Source organism: Phyllobates terribilis, unplaced genomic scaffold (assembly GCF_046119375.1).
Source record: "Phyllobates terribilis strain yellow unplaced genomic scaffold, ASM4611937v1 Scaffold_3__8_contigs__length_932513732, whole genome shotgun sequence".
Lineage (NCBI taxonomy): Eukaryota > Metazoa > Chordata > Amphibia > Anura > Dendrobatidae > Phyllobates > Phyllobates terribilis.
The window spans coordinates 775,425,673-775,447,889 of record NW_027362763.1 but is presented as its reverse complement, the minus strand read 5'-3'; the positions used below and the strand labels follow the sequence as shown (position 1 = coordinate 775,447,889).

The 22,217-nt window shown below is 43.2% G+C and overlaps 1 protein-coding gene across 1 annotated transcript in view; it reads right to left on the bottom strand.

The window, feature by feature from the left end:
• Positions 1 to 22,217, bottom strand: part of TRMT6 (tRNA methyltransferase 6 non-catalytic subunit) — a 60,617-nt gene that overhangs the window by 15,014 nt on the left and 23,386 nt on the right. The window contains exons 4-5 of the mRNA XM_073672259.1: positions 18,653 to 18,744; positions 1,015 to 1,098 (exon numbers count right to left, since the gene is read on the bottom strand). Of these exons, the coding sequence (XP_073528360.1) occupies positions 1,015 to 1,098; positions 18,653 to 18,744 (176 nt within the window). The remainder of the gene's footprint in view (positions 1 to 1,014; positions 1,099 to 18,652; positions 18,745 to 22,217) is intronic.

Sequence of the window (22,217 nt, the reverse complement as noted above, 5' to 3'; positions counted from 1 at the left end):
TTCGGTCTGTCAGTGATTTGAGACTGGGACGGAGGTTCACCTTCCAACAAGACAATGACACAAAGCATACTGCTAAAGCAGCACTCCGGCAGATTAAGGGGAAACGTGTAAATGCTGTTCACCAGAGGAAACCATCGAACTTGATGGAGCTGGAGCAGTTTTGCCTTGAGGAATTGGCAAATATCCCAGTGGCAAAATGTGGAAAGCTCATAGAGACTTATCCAAAGCGACTTGCAGCTGGAATTGCTGCAAAAGGAGGCTCAACAAAGTGCTGACTTTAGGGGGTGAATTGTTATGCACACTGAAGTTTTCAGTTATTTTGTCCTATTTGTCGTTTGCTTTACAATAGAAAGAAAATAAAATGTTCACAGTTGTAGGCATGATCTTTACCTGAACTGATGCAAACCCTAAAAAAATAAAACAGTGAAATTACAGGTTTTTAGGTAGAAAAACATGAAAATGCCAAAGGGGTGAATACTTTCGCAAGCCACTATAAGTTTGGAATCCAGCATGCAGCATATGACCTGGTCGCCCAACATTTCTATTATAACTTTTTGTCATCCAGAGGAAGCGGGCACAACACCTAAGCCTCTGTGCCTTTCAGAAACGCTGTGTATATACTGACAGACCACGTGACACTGATTGCACACAGGTGGGCTTCCTTTCACTTTCAGTATGTGACTTATGAAGGTAATTGTTTGGACCAGAAATTTAGGGGCTTCATCACAAAAGGGATGAAAACATATGCACATCCCAATTTTTAGTTATTTGATCCCATAAATTAAATTTATGCCTATATTTTTCTCACTGCACCAGCTTATGCTATTTAGTGTTGATGCATCACACTCAAAACGGATTACAAAAATATTTAAAACACAGGTTGTAATGTAACAAAATAGGTAAAGAGCCCAAGGGGGTGAATACTTTTGCAAGCTACTGTATGTGCCAAATCTAATAAAAACATTTCCTCAAAATAAAAACAAAAAAAACAAAACAAATGAGCAGTCTTCTTACCAGATTTTTCCAGGTTCCCTCGCATAGTACATTATGGAAAGAATACGGGCAGTAGGCCTTAAAATCGTTATATGAGTTTCGTACCTGCGTTAGACAGTGTTTAACAGGTTAGGTCACAGTTACACAATAGATTTTATATTCATTTATGCAGTAAAGCCTTCATATAAGTAACATCATTTAACATTACAGGGTTATTCAGGCTCCGCTCACTTCTGCATTGGAAAGTGAGCGGGGCTTGTGAAGCCACATTTACCAAGTTTCCACCAGATGGCAACTGTAAGAGGAAAGAAGGATTAGGCATGCTGGAATTCAACATGCCCGATCTCATAGTCTCAGAGGGAGATAAGCCATCCCCGAAAGGTGTCTGTTAGCAACTTACTCAGAGAACACATGTATGATTGACCAAACTGCACATGCAGGTTTTATAAGGGAATTGGGAGGAATTGCTGTTGACCAAATGAGGTGTAAATCCAACAGACAAGGTATATGGCCAAGGAGCTCGGTAGATCAGCTCTGTGAAACAACAACTCAGCTCAGAGGCTCGAAACTATGCAGAAAAATCTGAGTGTGGTAGCTGCCCGTTGAATACAAAACCACATTTTTCACCCAACTGGAGTGACATTTTGCACAGCTCGTTTTTTAACACCAGACTAAAAATACTATGAACATTAAAACTCAAAATCTCTCCCTTCACCAGATTTGGGCCCCCAAATCTAGGTTCTATAAAAATAAAGGAGAAAATGGGTGTCTGTGTGTTGAAATCAAAACCACAGTTTTTGCCCAAAGGGTCTTAATTAAAGCAACAGCGCCCAAAGAGTCCCTCTTCACCCCTTTACCCCCGAGGGTGGTTTGCACCTTCATGACCAGGTCAATTTTTACAATTCTGACCACTGTCACTTTATGAGGAAATTACTCTGGAACGCTTCAACGGATCCCCCTGATTCTGAGAATGTTTTTTCATTACATATTGTACTTCATGATACTGGTAAAATTTATTCGATATCACTTGCGTTACTTTGTGAAAACATCATAAATTTGGCATCAAGTTTGAAAATTTTGCAATTTTCAAACTTTGAATTTCCATGCCCTTAAATCAGAGAGATATGTTACACAAAATAGTTAATAAATAACATTTCCCTCATGTCTACTTCACATCAGCACAATTTTGGAACAACATTTTTTTTTTGTTGGGAAGTTATCAGGGTTAAAAGTTGACCAGCGATTTCTCATTTTTCCAACTAAATTTACAAAACCATTTTTTTTTAGGGACCACATCACATTTGAAGTGACTTTGAAGGACCTTTATGACAGAAAATACCCAAAAGTGACAAGTCTAAAAACTGCACCCCTCAAGGTGCTCAAAAGCACATTCAAAAAGTTTATTAACCCTTCAGGTGCTTCGCAGGAATTTTTGGAATGTGGAAGAAAACAATGAACATTTAAACTTTTTTCACAAAAATGTTACTTTAGACCCAATTTTTTTTTACTTTAGCAAGGGTAACAGGAAAAAATGGACAACAAAATTTGTTGTGCTATTTCTCCTGAGTAAGCAGGTACCCCATATGTGGGGGAAAACTACTGTTTGGGCGCACGGCAGGGTTCGGAAGGGGAGGAGCGCCATTTAACTTTTTGAATGTAATATTTGCTTGAATAATTAGTGGACTCCATGTCGCGTTTGGGGAGCCCCTGATGTGCATAAACAATGGAAACCCCCCACAAGTGACACCATTTTGGAAACTAGACCCCTCAGGGAACTTATCTAGATGTGTGGTGAACACCTTGAGCCCTCCCAGGTGCTTCGCAGAAAGTTTATAACATTGAGCCATAAAAATAAAATTCTCATTTTTCCCACAAAAATGTTTTTTTCAGCCCCCAATTTTGCATTTTCAGAAAGGTAACTGGAGAAATTGCAGCATACCACTTGTTGTGCTATTTCTCCTGAGTAACCGCATGCTCGAGTCCCCGCCCAGCATATTTCACGGTTGTTAAGACACAAAAAAAAACATGTGGGGATCGCTCGTGCATGGCAGGCAATCCCCCGCGTGGTTTTGTTGGCCGTATAACAGCCGTGAAACACATGAGGTCGAGACTCGAGCATGTCACTCGAGCACCCGCGATACTCTGTGCATACCCGAGCACCTGCGCTCAACACTAGTTGCCATATCATTTTTTTTTCTTTACTTTTGAAAAAAATCCCAACTGTAACCCCAACCCTAATACAACCCTAACCCTAGAGTTTATTTTTTACGCAGTTCCTCGTGCGGTATAAGTGATTAGATGACTTTTGGCAGCAGTCCCACACTTAGAGACGCTTTTTTTTGTTGCAAAGACTAGTTTTTGCAATCATTTTTCCATATTCCGGCTGACAGAGTCATGTAAGGGCTTGTTTTTTGCGGGACAAGTTGACGTTTTTATTGGTACCATTTTCGGGCACGTGACATTTTTTGATTGCTTTCTATTCCGATTTTTGGGAGGCAGAATAAACAAAAACCAACAATTCAGGAATTGTCTTTTTTTTCTGCCGCTCCACAGGTGGTAAAATTGATAAGGTAGCTTTCGTTTTCAGGTCAGTATGTTTACAGCGATACTACATTTACATTTTTTTTTATGTTTTGGCGCTTTTACAAAATAAAAACTATTTTATACTTTACTCTGAGAGCTATAACTTTTTTATTTTTCGGCTGATGGAGCTGTATGGCAGGTTGTTTTTTGCAAGACAAGATGACGTTTTCAGCGGTACCATTTTTATTTACATTCATCTTTTTTATCACGTTTTATTCCAGTTTTTGTTTGGCGGTATGATGATAAAGCATCGTTTTTTGCTTAGGTTTTTTTTTTTTTTTTTTTACTATGTTCACTAAAGGGGTTAACTAGTGGGACAGTTTTATAGGTCAGGTCATTCAGGACGCTGTGATACCAAAAATGTGTACTTTTATTGTTTTTTTTCATAATAATATTTATGTATGGGTACAGTATATACAGTGGGGAAAAAGGTATTTAGTCAGCCACCAATTGTGCAAGTTCTCCCACTTACAAAGATGAGCGAGGCCTGTAATGGACATCATAGGTAGACCTCAACTATGAGAGACAAAATGAGAAAACAAATCCTGATAATCACATTCTCTGATTTGGAAAGAAATTTTTTCAAATTTTGGTGGAAAATAAGTATTTGGTCAATTACAAACAAGCAAGATTTCTGGTTCTCACAGACCTGTAACTGTAACAGACTCCTCTGTCCTCCACTCATTACCTGTAGTACTGGCACCTGTTTGAACTTGTTATCAGTATAAAAGACACCTGTCCGCAACCTCAAACAGTCACACTCCAAACTCCACTATGGTGAAGACCAAAGAGCTGTCGAGGGACACCAGAAACAAAATTGTATCCCTGAACAAGGCTGGGAAAACTAAATCTGCGATAGGCAAGCAGCTTGGTGTAAAGAAATCAACTGTGGGAGCAATAATTAGAAAATGGAAGACCTACAACACCACTGATAATCTCCCTCGATTAGGGCTCCAAACAAGATCTCACCCCGTGGGGTCAAAATGATCTCAAGAACGGTGAGCAAAAATCTCAGAACCACATGGGGGGACCTAGCGAATGACCAGCAGAGAGCTGGGAGCAACGTTACGTTACACAGTCTACCATCAGTAACACACTACGCCACAAGGGACTCAGATCCTGCAGTGCCAGACGTGTCCCCCTGCTTGAGCCATCACATGTCCGGGCCAGTCTGAAGCTTGCTAGAGAGGATTTGGATGATCCAGAAGAGTATTGGGAGAATGTCATATGGTCAGATGAAACCAAAGTAGAACTGTTTGGTAGAAACACAACTCGTTGTGCTTGAAGGAGAAAGAATGCTGAGCTGCATCCAAAGAACACCATGCCTACTGTGAAGCATGGGGGTGGCAACATCATGCTTTGGGACTGTTTCTCTACCAAGGGACCAGGACGACTGATCCGTGTACATGAAAGAATAAATGGGGCCATGTATCGTGAGATTTTGAGTGCAAACCTCCTTCCATCAGCAAGGGCATTGAAGATGAAACGTGGCTGGGTCTTTAAGCATGACAATGATCCCAAGCACACCGCCAGAGCAACGAAGAAGTGGATTCGTAAGAAGCATTTCAAGGTCCTGGAATGGCCTAGCCAGTCTACAGATCTAAACCCTATAGAAAACCTTAAGAGGGAGTTGAAAGTCCGTGTTGCCCAGCGACAGCCCCAAAACATCACTGCTCTAGAGGAGATCTGCGTGGAGGAATGGGCCAACATACCAGCAACAGTGTGTGCCAACCTTGTGAAGACTTACAGAAAACATTTGACCTCTGTCATTGCCAACAAAGGATATATAACAAAGTATTGAGATGAACTTTTGTAATTGACCAAATACTTATTTTCCACCAAAATGTGAAAAAAAAAATATTTCTAAATCAGACAATGTGATTTTCAGGATTTGTTTTCTCATTTTGTCTCATAGTTGAGGTCTACCTATGATGCCAATTACAGACCTCTCTCATCTTTTTAAGTATAACAAGGTAACTCGAAGGAATATAAAGAGCACATAGGATCTTATCTGAGATAAAAGGAATATTTGTGAGAGATAATTCAAATTCACTCACCTATTAGGGTTGTGTAAGACACAACCACTGTACTTGGCATTGGCAGCTGCTGCAAACCCCGAAGCATTGGGTGAAGAGAATGGGGCATCAGACTGTGCTGCTCGCCTGTCAGAATAATGTACCAGAGGAATCCAAGTCGATGTAATGATGAAATAGACTATTTCTATGCGTTTCGTGGTGATCACACCACTTCCTCAGGACAGTCTATACACATACACATTAGTGCTTGAACCTATGATGTTGACCCATTCGTTCTTTGTCAGCATCCTGCTGCCGCTGTTTTAAACCATTGAGCCATGGGTGATTTGAGCTCTTTATTTGGTGATAGTTTCACAAGAATCTATGAGATAGAAAAAAAAAATAAACAAATAAATAATAATAATAATGGATAATAGAAGCTCCAAAGCTCTTAGACTAGTTTACAAGAAGGAATGTTCAATATTATGAGAAATTGCAGTTAGGTAATCCCTATAAAAATCCCATAGCAATTGATGGGTCAAAACTAAAGGAAAAACCGGGGGTTAGAAAAAGGAAGCAAAGACAAACCACAATGAAGGGATGAAACCCCTTCATAGAAAGAGCGGATGCTTGTCAGTAACATTCATGATTACAAAATACAGAGAAAAAGGAGGTGGGTTGTACAGAGGAACAAAGCAGAATCCATAGATATATCTCAATGAATTGAACAAATCTGTTTCGTTCAGTCCATGTGGATTTATAGTGTTCAACTTATGAATCCAGAAGATCTCTTTCCTGTTAAGAGTCTGGACTCGGTTGGAGGTCTCATGGGGGACATGGTCAGTAGGGATCACCCTAAAGGAGATCCTTTTATTGTGATATATCAGATAATGCCTAGAAAGGTCATGTTGTAAAAATCCTTCTTTTATATTATACCTGTGCGAGTTTATTCTTTTATGTAGCTGTAGCGTTGTCCTTCCCACATATAATTTCTTACATTCGCATATAATGACATAGATGACGAAACTGGATTGGCAAGTCAAATGATATCTGATTTGGAACTCATTGAGATTTTTACTGTCCGATTGAAAAGTTTTCGCATTATGAACGATGCTGGGGCAACATTGACGTCTCGGGATGCCGCATCTATAGGAGCCTTGTCTGGGCTTTTCTACAAAGGGATTAAAATCCTCTTTTTTTCTTTAGCCGACTTGGGGCCAACTTATTTTTTAATGTCGGGGCCCTTCGGAAGGTTATCAGGGGATTGTTGGACAGAAGCCTCCCCAATATGGGATCATTGAGAAGTATACCCCAACTGTAGTATGGACATAGATTTCATCAACCAATCAAAAGTTTTATCACATAGATTTCTCCAAAGAAGTTACCCAAAAAAATTGATCCAGAGAGCATTCTCTGAAAGCAAAAAAATAGAACAGACAGACTTAATCTCTAATAATAAAAAACAAAAAAATCAGCATCCAATACTACGTTTAATTTTATCACCACTTTTTCATCCCAGCACAAGAGAATTTGTTTAGTTCTGAAAAAACATTGGGATATACTTCTCAATGATCCCATATTGGGGAGGCTTCTACCCAACAATCCCCTGATAACCTTCCGAAGGGCCCCGACATTAAAAAATATGTTGGCCCCAAGTCGGCTAAAGAAAAAAAGAGGATTTTAATCCCTCTGTAGAAAAGCTCAGACAAGGCTCCTATAGATGCGGCATCCCGAGACGTCAATGTTGCCCCAGCATCGTTCATAATGTGAAAACTTTTCCATCAGACAGTAAAAATCTCAATGAGTTCCAAATCAGATATCATTTGACTTGCCAATCCAGTTTCGTCATCTATGTCATTATATGCGAATGTAAGAAATTATATGTGGGAAGGACAACGCAACAGCTACATAAAAGAATAAACTCGCACAGGTATAATATAAAAGAAGGATTTTTACAACATGACCTTTCTAGGCATTATGCGATATACCACAATAAAAGGATCTCTTTTAGGGTGATCCCTACTGACCCATGAGACCTCCAATCGAGTCCAGACTCTTAACAGGAAAGAGATCTTCTGGATTCATAAGTTGAACACTATAAATCCACATGGACTGAACGAAACAGATTTGTTCAATTAATTGAGATATATCTATGGATCCTGCTTTGTTCCTCTGTATAACCCACCTCCTTTTTCTCTGTATTTTGTAATCATGAATCTTACTGACAAGCATCCGCTCTTTCTATGAAGGGGTTTCATCCCTTCATTGTGGTTTGTCTTTGCTTCCTTTTTCTAACCCCCGTTTTTTCCATTAGTTATGACCCATCAATTGCTATGGGATTTTTACAGGGATTACCTAACTGCAATTTCTCATAACATTGAACATTCCTTCTTTTAAACTAGTCTAAGAGCTTTGGAGCTTCTTTTATCCATTATTATTATTTATTTATTTTTTGATCTCATAGATTCTTGTGAAACTATCACCAAATAAAGAGATCAAACCAAATTCACCCATAGCTCAATGGTTTAAAACAGCAGTAGGAGGGTGCTGACAAAGAACACATGTGTGGACATCATAGGTTCAAGCACTCCCTTAGCTTGTAAAATTTATTTATTCATTCAACTACTTTTTTATATATTTTTTAATATATTTAAAAAAAAAATAAATTCTGCATTTATATTTTTAAATGTATGAGTAATATTTTTAAGTGATATACTCCATTATGCGTTATGATTGTTTTGTGTGTGCTTTACGGTGTATACGTGCGTTTAGTCTGATTCCCCGCCCACTGGGTGTGGTGATTTTTTTGATGGAAGGCGTCTCCGTGTGAATTCTTTCGCTATAAATAACAGACCCTGTATGTGTATAGACTGTCCTGAGGAAGTGGTGTGATCACCAGGAAACGCATAGAAATAAAGTCCATTTCATCATTACATCGACTTGGATTCCTCTGGTACATTATTCTGACAGGCGAGCAGCGCAGTCTGATGCCCCATTCTCTTCACTCAACAAAGGATCATCTTTTTAAGTGGGAGAACTTGCACAATTGGTGGCTGACTAAATACTTTTTTTCCCCACTGTATATGTTTTTTGGATAATTTTTAAATTTTTTTTTTCTCTTCACTTTCTGACACTTTTTTTCACTTTTACACTTTGTCCCACTATGGGACTTTCATTTTCTGCAGGCTGATTGCTTGTATAACAGAGATGCAGCAGCATTCTTATGCTATGCAGGCTGTCAGCCCCTGCAGACACCAGTTAGATAGAATCTGCGCAGTGCACGATCTATCCAACTTCCTGATGCCTGGTGACCCGGATGTCAGCATGACGACATCGGGTCACCATGGCAACGATCGAGACGCCGCACTGACAGCGCGGGGTCTCCGATCCAAGGTAAGAGGGTCACTGTTACCTCTGCCTGCTCCCGCAATGCTGTGATCGACTTTGATTGCAGCATTTCAGGAGTTGATGTGCGGGGAGCTGTGCGGGACCACTCCTGGCACATACGCTGGGTGTCAGCTGTCAAAATCAGCTGACACCGGGCGGCAATCGCACCCACACAGCTTCTGTGCAGGCGTGATCGCCAAGGCATAATAATACATAAGGATACGTATTATCTGTCTTGGAGAGAACGGCCCCTCTTATAGGTCACGTGGGGGTGGACCCCCAGAAAAGGAGAGATATCACTATCCATTTCCAGGATTGGCCAATGTTTACGGAGGATATCTTTTGCCTCTCTGGCTCCATTCCCGAAAGTCGTGATAAATCTCACCACCTCTCCATCACCATTCTTGACCCCAGGGGGCCAAGAGACTAGACCTTCTTCTAGATTTACTTTTATTGTAGGCCTGATGTACTATCTTGTTGGGATAACCCCTTTCGTGAAACCTGCTTTTAAGGTCAACGGCTTGTTCCTCAAAGGCCTGACTGGTGGAGCAGTTTCTGCGAGCCCGCAGATATTTACCCGTTGGAATGCCCTTCTTTAGGGGAGCCGGGTGACTACTCTCCCAACGGAGTAGTAAATTGGTTGCTGTAGGTTTTCGGTAGGTGCCCGTCTCCACAAGGCCACCCTCACCTTTGCATTTTGCGTTCCACATCTATGGCAGCGTCAGTGACTGGGGGCGGACACACTGGATGTGACGTTCGCGGTGCGTGCGTTCCACAGCCATGGGGACAGCGTTCTATGGGGGTGAAATTATCGGAGTGGACAGGCATGGAACCTGCGTGACTCCAAAGAACCGGTAAATTACACCTCATTAATACAAACGTGGAAACGGGGTGTTGAGTATGTGCCAGCATCAGTGTTTATGGGGTGGGGTCACCTTTGAAATTAAGGGGCGTCTATTATATGCCTTGATTGGCTAGCGTTCACTTCCACTTGTAGCCCTGTCCAATATGGTGGCAGGGATGTGATCACACACATGACAGGTGTTTAGACTGATTACAAATGAACATATATAAAGGTAATTGACCTAAAAAAGCATCTAAATGATGCTTTTATAAAACGAGAGATCCAGTAATTAGCTGCTGCATCCTGGGAGAATAAGGCTCCAGGAGCTGAGAGCTGGACCTTCAGGGTACTGGTGGATAAACCCAACTCTAGGCCCTTTTGTAGAAATTCTAATATTTTCCCTATGGGTGCAGCTTCTTCCAGCCTACCTCCTAAAAAAGATAAGAACTTCCTCCAAGTCCTAGCATAAATACGAGAAGTAACCAGCTTCCTACTACGTATAAGGGTGTCTGTGAGGTTTGATGAGAAACCTCTGCTAACTAATAACAGCCTTTCAAATTCCACATTGTCAGATGTAGTCCTGGCGCTGGAGGATGAACAACCGGCCCTTGAGAAAGAAGGTCCGAGATCTCTGGTAAGATCTAAGGATCGGTTACTGACATATCTTTTAGGCAGGAGAACCAAGGTCTCTTGGGCCAGAAGGGAGCTATGAGAATGACCCAGGCTCTGTCCGTTCTGGTTTTCCTTTTGACCACTGGAAGGAGTAATGAAGGAGGAAACGCATACGCCAGGCTGAACTTGCAGGGAATTAGAAGAGCGTCCACCATCAGGGGATTTTCCCTGGGATTCAGGGAGCAGAATTTTGGAATCTTCAGATTCTGTTTGGTGGCAAACAGATACACTACTGGAAGGCGCCACATCAAAACCATCTAAGTGAAGATCTGTGGATTCAGTACCCATTCTCCTTCCATCAGAATGTTGAGGCTCAGGAAGTCTGCCTTGACGTTTTCTTTCCCTTTTAAATGTAAAGCAGTAAGGGAGAGTAAATGACTTTCTGCTTTTTGAAACAGCTCATCCGCCACTCATCAGGTATTTGGACTTTGTACCCACTTTGATGGTTTACATATGCTACTGATACGGATTGTCTGATAATATGCTGACGTCTCGACCCTGTAGAGATATAAGGAATCTGCTTACTGCTCGATCTATAGCCAACAGTACTTTAACATTACAGGAAAGATTTTTCTCACTCTCTGTCCATAGTCCCTGGACTATACCCCTATCCAAGTGAGCACCCTATCCCATGGGACTCGCGTCTGTGGTTAGCAAGTGGGTAGGTCTCACTTACCAGGGGACCTTCTGAACTAGGTTCCCAGTCTCCACCCACCATTTAAGGGATTATATCGAGTGAGGGGATAGAGTTAGAGTATGTTTATGACACCCTCCAAGGACTGACTCATTATACAACACATCCCACTGGAGGGCCCTAGAGTGGAATTGTGCCCACAGGAAGGCGGGAAAACAGGACTTTAGTGGGCCTAATACGGACATCACACTACGAAGAGTTATAGAAGGCTTATCTATGGCTTTCTTAACCAGACCGTGGATTCATTTGACCTTTGAGGTTGGTAGACGTGACAACTGATCCTCTGAATCTAGAATAGCTCCCAGAAACTGCTGGGCTTTCATGGGGATTTAGACTTTGGTAAGTTTAATAACCTTCCCAGGCCTTCTAGGATGGACCTAACCTCTGCAAGATGGGCTTCACATAGTGGATAATTCTTTCCATCAATAATAGGGAATTATAAGAATGTCTTTTTCCCTGACATGGGCCATGGCTTCTGCCCCTACTTTAAGAAAAAAATCTCTGTGCTACGGCTAGACCGAAGGGAAGGGAAGTGTATTGAAAATGTTTAATTATGCCTTCCATCTCTAAAGCCACCCTTAGGTATTTTTGGTAATCCCTGTGAATGGGTACGTGATAGTACGCATCTTTAGGTTCCAAAACAGCCATGTAACAACCGGGAAAAAGAAGTTTATTGCTGATTTCAAAGATTCCATTTTGAACATCTGACCTTTCAGGTGTCTATTCAGGGATCGCAGATTAATTATAGTCCTGAAAGATCCATCTGGCTTGGGAACTAAATAGAGAGGGGAGTAGAACCCCCTACTTCTCTCTCTCTATCTCCAGGACCTCAACTAGTACACATTTCCTAACTAGGTCATGGACCTCCGTCTGGCGAGCCGACCGATGTACAGGGGAAGAGCGGGAGGGAGTAACCAAAAACCTTCTGTGAGGGAATGACTGGAACTCCAATTTTAGTTCACTTGCAATGATACATTCCCAGGCTGGGAGAAAAGATAATCTTCCTCCCACTTGGGCCGGCCATCATTGTCCCGATTTTCGTGCCCCTTGGGATGTGCCAAAAAGTAGACCTCTCCCTTTCTGGCTACGGCCCTCATACTTATCCTGTTCTTTAGTAAGTCTTCTTCGGACAAACTTCTTTTTCCTGAAAGACCGCTTATAAGTAGGTAAGGATACAGAGGGAAACCCCTTTTTTGAGTCTCCAGCTTTTTCCAACAAATCATCCATGGTGGGACCAAACAGGTACTGTCCTTCACAAGGGATCAAACACAGTCTAGATCTGGCCTGTATGTCTCCCTGCCAACATCTGAGCCACAGAGCTAGATGGGCAGCATTGAATAGAGCTGCTGATCTTGCTGCTAACCTGACAGTCAGCCGAAACGTCAGCAAGGAATGCCGCAGCCCCCTGAACGAGAGGGATGGGGGATAGGATTTATTTTCTTGATACTCCCTCTTTCAGCTGGGTTCCTAACTGCTCAAACCAAATCATTAAGGATCTTGAGGTGCAGGTGGCTGCAACTGCTGGCTTCAAGGCACTTGCTATGGTTTCCCAAGATCCTTTCAGGAAGGTATCTGCCCTCCTATCGAACGGGTCCTTTAGGGCTCCCATGTCATCAAACGGCAAGGAGGATTTTCTAGAAGCTTCTGTTATAGCCACATCCAGTTTTGGTGCCTTAGACCAAGAGGATGATGGGGTATCTTCAAAAAGGGTATCTTCTTTTGAATGAGGATTGCAGAGAACCTTTCCTCTCTGGTTTCTTCCACTCTATGTTGATTAGACCCTGAATTTTATTATTCATAGGAAAACATTTTTTCTTCTTATCATCCAGGCCGCTAAACATTATATCTTCCACTGATGTTTCAGATCTAGTGTCTATAATGCCCATGGTGGAATGGACGGCCTTGATTAATGTGTCTACCTCACTTACGGGAAAACACAGACGACCTGACTCCGTATCCGAGGAGTAGGATGAGTAAGAGGGATCAACCGAATCCTTGGTACCAATGGATAGGGAAGAATTTTCTGATACTGGAGAAGGCTTCCTTTTCTGTTTACGCTGAGTTTTTTTCTCAAGGGCCTTGCCAATTTCCTCTTTAATCAGAGATCTCAACCCTGAAGAAAAACTGGGTGTTTCCTCTGCCACTGTTGTTTGGTCAATACAAGATTGACAGTCTTTTCACATGGGTATCAGGCAGAGGGTTTTTACATAAAGCACATTCTTTGTGCTTTGATTTGGAATTCCATTTCTTGTTCTGAAAGACATTTAGCAAGAAGGAAGGAACAATTACCAAGTGAACATTCACAAAGATCCACTTTCCCCTGCTCTTTTGCAGAAGAATCTCCTACGGATGGGAGGTCCCCTCTCTGGGCTGCAGGATCTTTCTTTCTGTCTGAGCCTTTTTGGCTGGATCTTGAGGATCCATGCTTATCCGTGGAACAGCTTCCACTAGCAAGAGAGCCACGCTCCACAGGCTCTTGTGACTCCCCAGGCAGCAGCTGATCTTCCTGCTGCAAAATGTCTGCCATCACTCTTCCTCCTGGGCTGGGAAGCACCCTGATAGGAGTGCCTGCAAATTTTATACTGGCCCTCTATCCCGGCACCGGGTCACCTGACCAATAGAAACATCTCCATAATTGAAGGGGAACATCCCCCCTACCTGACGTCGCACGCCCCCGGCGTGTCTCTGGCCGTGACCTCCATCTTGGAAGTGCCCACCAGCTCCCTAGCCACGCCTCCGGTTACGTCACCTGCCAAGTCACCCGCCGGCGCGGCCCGAACTTCCTGTTAGCGCAGATTGGAGACTGATTCCCCCCCTGACACGCGCTGTATCCCGCGGTCTGGGCCATGCGCAAGCGGCCAACCCCAGGCAGGGGACGCCGCTGCTACCCCAACGCACACGGCCTGGGACAGGAAGCTTTCTTCAATTTTCAGCATTAGGTAAGCCTGCAGGGTTCCCATCAAGGACAGGAAAACAAATTGAGGCCAGAGAGAGGTGCCGCCCTTTTAACCTGTAGGTTTCCTGTCCTTGGTGGGCGGATCCCCTCTCGTGGTGCTGTCATGTGTGAATGAATAAAAATTGTTGCTTTTAAAAAAATACATGTGTCACTTCTAGTCGTTGCCAGGAGCAAATGCAACACCTGGTGAGTCCTAGGATTGCTCTCATATTACATAGCAAAAATCTGCTGCCAGTTTCCCTTTAATTTACTGTGGGGCACAATGGATGAAACGGAAAGGGACTGCAGAGTTGTCACATTCTATGGTTTGGCCAACACAGATGACATTACTACAAGAGCTTGTCATAGGTTGGACTTTATAGCAAACAATGAAAATATTGCATAGTAAAGCTGCTCTCTATAGAAAACTGCTCCTGACAGAGGCACTGGCATTTTAATTTCATAAATCAGTAACACATGAAAAAAGGCAACTTTGCAATATATCTCATCAGAGAAATCTGCTTCTTTCATTTCCTGGACTGATCATTCATCCTCAATATCTGTCTTCACGAACTGCCACCTATCTCAGTAATGCAAAATTCTGTATTCACTAAAAACAGATTTTACCTGCGAATTGAGAATTTGAGAATGAATGATCAGTCCCGGAGGAGAAGGAAACAGATTGCTCTGACAGTAATATATCTTATCAGAGCAATCGATTAATCCAAGAGCAGAAGAAAATCAGTCATTCTCAAACTTCTAGAGACCGATAACGTTCTATGGAAAATTGTAACTGTACTTACAAGGAGAAATTGCAGCAGAATGTTTTTGTCTGGCTCCTCCCTCCAAAGAATTTTAAAAACACCAACTGTCATCTGTGATCTGAGTAATGGGGTCCTGTGAAAGATCAGTCCAGGAGAAAACAGGTGGCTCTGATAAGATTTTGTGGACCATAAGACAAACCCCAAATTTTGGGGAGGAAAATAGGATTTATTTTTTTTAAATAAAATGGTGATAAGTCTTATAGTCCGCTTTTATGGCAGGTTACCGGGGGGCGGAGGGGTGGGTGACTGCGGTGGAGTGGGGTTCCAGGAGGCAGGGTCGCAGCTGCAGGAAGCCGGTGGTGGAAGGCGTGGGGCGATGCTGCGGGCCTGGGGCTGTGAGGCTGCGACGGGCTTGGGAGACCCCGCACTTCCCATCCTTTTCACTGCGGCGGACCGCGGGAAAATGGCTGCCGGAGGCGGTGCATGCGCAGATTGAGATCACGGCTCCCAAGATCTCAATCTGAGCATGCACCGCCTCCGGCAGCCATTTTCCCAAAATCCACCACAATGAAAAGGATGGGAAGTGCGAGGGCTCCCGACATTTTTTGAAAGCCCAAAGGCCACTGAAGCCTCGCATCACTGAACACCCCCCTCCTCCCAGACCCGCAGCATCACCCCACTTCTGCTACCGCCTGCTTCCTGCAACAGTGACCCTACCTCCTAAGATCCCGCTTTACTGCAGCCACCCACCCCTCCACCCACAGCAAGATACATTAAGATTTTAAGAGACACCCCCATTTTCCCCCCAAATTTGGGGGTAAAAAGTCCATCGTACCCAAAAAATACTGGTATATTACAAAGCTTCTTCTTATCACATTTATTGTTGATTTATGGGAAAAATATAGCAGAGGCTTACTCTTTAAATCTTTGTTTAATTCACCAGACATCAGCATGGCTCGACCAATATTGGGTTCAGCAATGGAGTCACAGGTCAGTACTCTGCTAATACCGCTGCTGAACCCACCAGGGATGATAGTGAAGAGGATGCGGCACATCAAGGGCTGCGGGGAACTATAGAAACAATCACCAGGGGTAGGGAGGATGCTGGCGGCACCAGATAGACGTCTATCTCCTCTTCTTGTCCGGCTGTCACTGATCAATAGTAAGACACAGCAGAGTGGGCAGAGAAGCTCATACCGTAATAGGATACAAGCCAGCAAGATAGAGGAGAAAAAAATGGCTTTGTTACATTAAAAAACTGAAAAAATATAATTTATAGATTCCAAAACAGGACAGAATTTTGTTTTTAGCTTAAACGATTACTGAGAATAACATGTACCATATACTGACAGTCAGAAAAATATTAATGTCAGTAAAATGTTCTTCCATATTTGCCTGACATAGATGTTCACCCACCTCCCTTACCCCCCTCACCAATTGTCAGCACCGAGCTTTCCCATTTTCCTCAGCACAAAAGCCCCAACTAGCACACGCCTGAGAAATAGCTCATGTAAACAATGCCAGGCAAGGAGTGTTATAACTTCCTTAGGAAGCAAGCATCTTGTCTCTGAAAGACACAGGAGGTAATTAAAACGCAGGCTTGCACTAATTTGCATGCAACTGTGAGGCTGCTTCCCGAGCCTCAAAGGGAAATTTGTAGACGCGCTGACTCCGATATGAACTATGAAATAGTATGAGTTCCATACGTCCGACAGTAACGGGACCCATATGTTTAGTGACCAAATCAGCCCAGGAATGTATAGGTAGTTTTCCAGGGCTGTAGGCAAAATCAGAGAGCTGTAGCGCAAAAAAAACAGAATAGAAGACGGCAGCTATGTGATGTGTGGTCTCTAAATAAAGATAAAATCATAAGGGAAAAAATGGGGCAGTTTGCAAGCTTCTGCGATCAACGAGCGATAAGTTATTGCAGAAGTTAGCGTTTTTAATAAAAATGTACAGGCTGGAGACCGGCCCACATGATGTCACCACCAGGGGCGTGTGGCCAGATCTCCCATTAGGCATAAGAGAACCCATGGCGAAGACAGGAGCACTCATTGCCAGGGGGGAATAAGAATTATAAGCAACGGTTCCTGTTCACCTATACTGAATCGTCTCCGTGATCGTATAGTGTAAGTTATCTTCTTTCATCCTGTTTATTTTATGTAACTGCGTATGTATTTTAATGACTCCTTTGTAACATCCTTATGTATATATTTTTCCTAAACACTGTCTCCCTTTTGGATTAAACACAAAATTTAATAGTTCTGTTTCTTTTGTTCTGTAATCGCTCCCTTCCCCGAAGCCATATACACTACCAAAACGCAGGCATCCGGCCAGGCCTGTATTATATTTCAAACTCCGCCGATGGTGGCAGCGAGTATTAATAATTGGGCTATCGTGAAGCTGACAGTGACTGTACGGAAGGTGTTAAACACGGATTCCAGTCTTTGGAATCCCCGAGGTGAGCCGCCATATGCTCACTGGTTGCTTGCCGATATCCACGTAGTGAGTAGTCTGGATCGCGTGCTCGCGACACCCGGACGGCGTGACCGCAACGGCGAGATATTGCGTGATCTCCCCGGTGTCGTCCCTCAGTGTGGGTTGGAATTCCTGACAATGACGATACATGAACCTCACAAGGAAGGACCTCTATGATCTGGTACATACAGATGTCAGCCAAACTATTGTGTGCTAATGGAGCATAGCCATAAGACCCGACTGACCATACGATGGAATTATTAAAAAAAAAACAAAAAAAAAAAACGAAACAATGGTATAACTCAGTATGCAGTTTTCCCCTCATTTTTTTTTTTTTTTACAGTAATATATATTTGATCACTTTGTTATTATGTATATGTTTTTACACATGGAAGTCTATGGGCGCTGTAGAGGAAAGCCTACAGGTGGTGGTATAAGTTGGTATAAAATCGATGAAGAAAAATACAGCTTCATAAAAATTGCTAACTTTTTTTGGACATAAAATTAAAAAAATTCCATGATTGTCAAAAGCAACGCGTTTCGAAAGCTTTGATAAAGGATGCAGCTTGCACTCGAAACGCGTTGCTTTGGACAATCATGGTATGGAAATATTTTAGTTTTATGTCCAAATAAAGTTTGCAGTTTTTATAAAGCTGGATTTTTCTTCATGGACTTTCTACATTTGGTCCCATGAGATCCGCACTTCAACGCGCCTAGAGTCTTGGTGAGCTGGTTTTCTTCTTTCTTGGTATAACCAATCTTACCAATGCAAGAAGATTATTGTTCTTGGTGACACAGGCTGGGTTACAAGCATCTGGATCAACGGAGATTTTGGATATATTCAGTTGTAGAGATTATGTATAGAAATGTGCGTGGAGACATGAGCATAAGAGACATGTATGATCACTACACTGGCTGTGCTTTTATTTTTAGGAGGTGGTGAATCTGCTTAAAGGGCTATTCTCAACATTCAAAAGGGTTTTACCATGATAAAAAAATGCCTGCTAGCTAAAAGAATTATACAATTCACAAAAAGAAATATGGCGCTGTTCTATGCAGCCGCCAGTCTCCATTATGGCTGACAGCGCGCAGTGATCTGTGACTCCTGCACCCAGTGACTGAAGAAGCGGTCAGAGCCCAATACCGCTGCCGAAGAGTAAATCCCTGGCTAATCAGCAGATCACAGAGGGTTAAAAAAGCCATAAAATGGGCGTAAGGGGTGGTCTTTGTAAGGTACCCCCTTTTAGTAACATTCTTCTATTCCAAATAAAAATGGACAAAACTTACTTTTTCTTCTTTTTCTTTATATACTTTTCTTGTGCAAATTCCGTCTTGTCACGAAACGTCGTACTGTTCTCAATCAGCTGCTGGACAATTTCCTATAGGAAAGACGCATTAATAATAAGCTGTTGTATGTGGATCCACACTATAAAAAAGGTCTAAATACTAAAACATCAGTGCGTCCAATACCTGCAATAAAACTAACAAATACTCGGGGAGGCGATTATAATTTTGTTGTACCAGGGAAGCGAGCGGCGGTAATATTTACAGCGTGCTATAAGAGCGCAGGACGGGGCGATGCTGTAACAATCCATGTTCCCTGGGGTCCTTTGTTATATACAATCAGGCCATTTTTATTGAAAAGCATCATTTCTTCAGGGCCCAGCACACATTCGCTCCCGTGTAATTATATGAGGATGTAGATAACACCGCTGCTGAGAGCGCACAACAGAAGATCGGTGTTGTCACACTTCATCCATGTCAGCAAGTGACTGCTGGGAGTCATCCAGTCTATTAACCTTCTGTCTTTACAAGGATAACAGTTATCAGAACTCGTCACGCCTGGGCGAACAAAGCGAGAAAGTTACCAAGAATAGAAAAAAGACAACGGCTCATGAATCCCTCACAAGTCACTGGCTTAAAGGGTTATTCCCAATGTTAAAAGTTATCACTTATACACGGCATAAGAAATACATTTCTGACTGGTGGAGTCCGATTGCTGAACCCATGCTGATCCCATGAACGGTACCCGGAAATACCAATGGGAATGTAGCGATGGCAGCACTCGCACCCCTTTCTTCATTCACCAAGGGGCTGCTGAAGATGAAGAACAGCGGCTCTCAGCGGTCACACTCACACCAATCACAAAGTAGTCACCTATTCTCCAGATAGGGGATAACTTTTTAAACTTGAAAAGATCCTACTTACTTACCGGTAACAGGATTTTACAGATCCCATGACAGCACAACAGAGAGGGTATCTGCCCACCAAGGACAGGAACCTGCTGAATAAAAAGGTGGTTCCTCTCTTCCGCATCAGTTTTAGTTTCAGAGCATGAGAGGGCCTCCGAAAAATATGTTAGTACACAACTACTACCAAAACATTTCTTTGTAAAACACCCATAGTAGTGCACACCATAAGTGATAAAGGGGAGGGAATTAATAGGGTGCGGTCATGGCCTCTGTAAAATCCTGTTACCGGTAAATAACTAGGATCTTTTCCCCTTCTTCCATGACAGCACCACCTGAGAGATTTAGAGAGATCAGACACCAGAGGGAGGGATCACCGCTTGCAACATCTTCCTCCCAAAGGACAGCTCAATAGAAGAGGAAAGGTCAAGACGGTAATGCTTGTAGAATGTAGACAGAGATGACCAAGTTGCCACCTTACATATGATGTCGATGGGCATATCCGCCTTCTCAGCCCAGGAAGCAGCTACGGCCCTGGTGGAGTGGGCCTTCAGGTTCTATGGAGCTGGCAGATTAAACCAATGGCGTCCCTGACCTATCTAGCTATGGTCCCCCTCGCAACCTTAAGCCCTTCCCTAGCCCCCTGGAATGAGATGAATAAAGCGTCACTTTTCCTCCAGGCCTTCGTCACCTCCAAGTACTGGACTAATACCCTCTTAACATCTAGAGTGTTTCTCCGAATTTCTAAGGTCAGGATAGAAGGAAGGGAGAGTAATTTCTTGTGTCCTGTGGAATTTGGAGGCTACTTTTGGAAGATAGGCTGGGTCTGGTCTTACAGTTACTCTGTCCGTAGAGACCTGCATGCAGATCACTAACCCTACGGGCCGACGTCAGTGCTACCAGCATGACTGTCTTAAAGGTGAGAACTTTCTCTGAAACCTTCCTAAGAGCTCAAAGGGAGGCTTGGTTAGCGCCTCCAGAACCAGATTAAGGCATCCTTGGAGTAGGAATGGGTCTAGATCTATTGCAAGCTTTAACAAATCTAGTGATCCATTTATTGGCTGCCTAGTCGCAATTATATAGTGCCCCCAGAGCTGACACTTGTACCTTAAGAGTACTGGTGGCTAACCCCATGATTAAGCCCTTCTGAAGGAACTCCAGGAGGCCCCAATAGGAACCCTACCTTTAGCGGACTGCCCCGAGGTAGATAGAAATTTAGCCCAAGTTCTCCTATAGATCCTAGTAGTTATCGGTTTTCTACTTTCCAGTAGAGTGGCGACTAGACCTGGGGAAAACCCCTTTTGTGTTAGCAGTGACCTTTCAAAATCCAGGCTGTAAAATGCAGGCCCGATCTCTGGAGATGGAAGACTGGGCCCTGCCTGAGGAGATCTGGGGTGTCTGGAAGGACCCATGGTTCTGATTGGGACATCCTCCTCATCCAAGTGAACCATGGTCTCTTGGGCCAAAACGGGGCGATAAATATAACCCTCACCTGTTCTTCTCGGATCTTCCTCAGGATGGTAGGAATCAGCATTAGAGGGGGAAATGCATAGGCCAGGGTAAAGTTCCAGGGAATTTGCAGCGCGTCTACAGCAAATGGCATCTCCTTTGCATTTAAGGAGCAAAAGACTTCGGTCTTCCGATTGCATTTGTTCGCAAACAGATCTATTTGAGGTTGCCCCCATTGGTAAACAATCAGCTGGAATATCGCTGGATTCAATTCCCATTCCCCTCGTTTCAAAACATGACGACTTAGAAAATCGTCTCTCACGTTATCCTCTCCTCTTATATGCAGCGCCGAGAGTGTGAATAGATTAATCTCCGCAAGATGAAGGATCTGTTCTGTCACTAACATCAGAGGAAGGGATCTTGTTCCCCCCTGACGATTGATATAGGTGACTGTTTGGTTGTCCGACATTATCCAGATGAAGATGAGAACTGAACTTACTACTGCGTTTCTGACTGCCAACAGCTCCCTCGTGTTAGAGGAGAGACCAGTCTCGCTGTTCGACCAGAGTCCCTGTATTGAATGGTCTCTCAAGTGAGCTCCCCAGCCTTCTGCGCTTGCGTCTGTTGTAATCGTATCTGTTACCTGGAATGACCAAGGAACCCCCCAGAGATAGATTTTCCGGATTCATCCACCAATCCAGCGACCTGATTACCGAACTCGAAAGAGATATTCTTCCATCCAGGTGACCTCTGAGCTGCTTGTCTGCTGTCAGGATCTCCTGCTGTAGACGTCTGGAATGAAACTGGGCTCACTGTACTGCTGGGATACAGGATGTCATCGTACCCAGTAGAGACATTGCACTTCTCAGGGTCATGGATTCCTGATTACGCGTGAGACGAGGGAATTGATCTTTAATTTCTTGTCCTCTGGCAGAAGACAAGTCTGGTTCTCAGAGTCTAGAAAGAGACACAAAAAGGACTGAACCTTCCTCGGTTCTAGTTTAGATTTTCCTAAATTTAGGATCCATCCCTATCCATTTAGACTGGCTGTGACCTCCGCCAGAGCCAGTGTGCAGAGTTCTTTCGATCTTTCCACCACCAAAAAGTCGTCCAGGTAAGGAATGACTAGAATATCCTTCTCCTTTAGATGTGCCGTGACTTCCAGGATAATCTTTGTGAAAACCCTCGGAGCCATGGAGATGCCAAACGGAAGA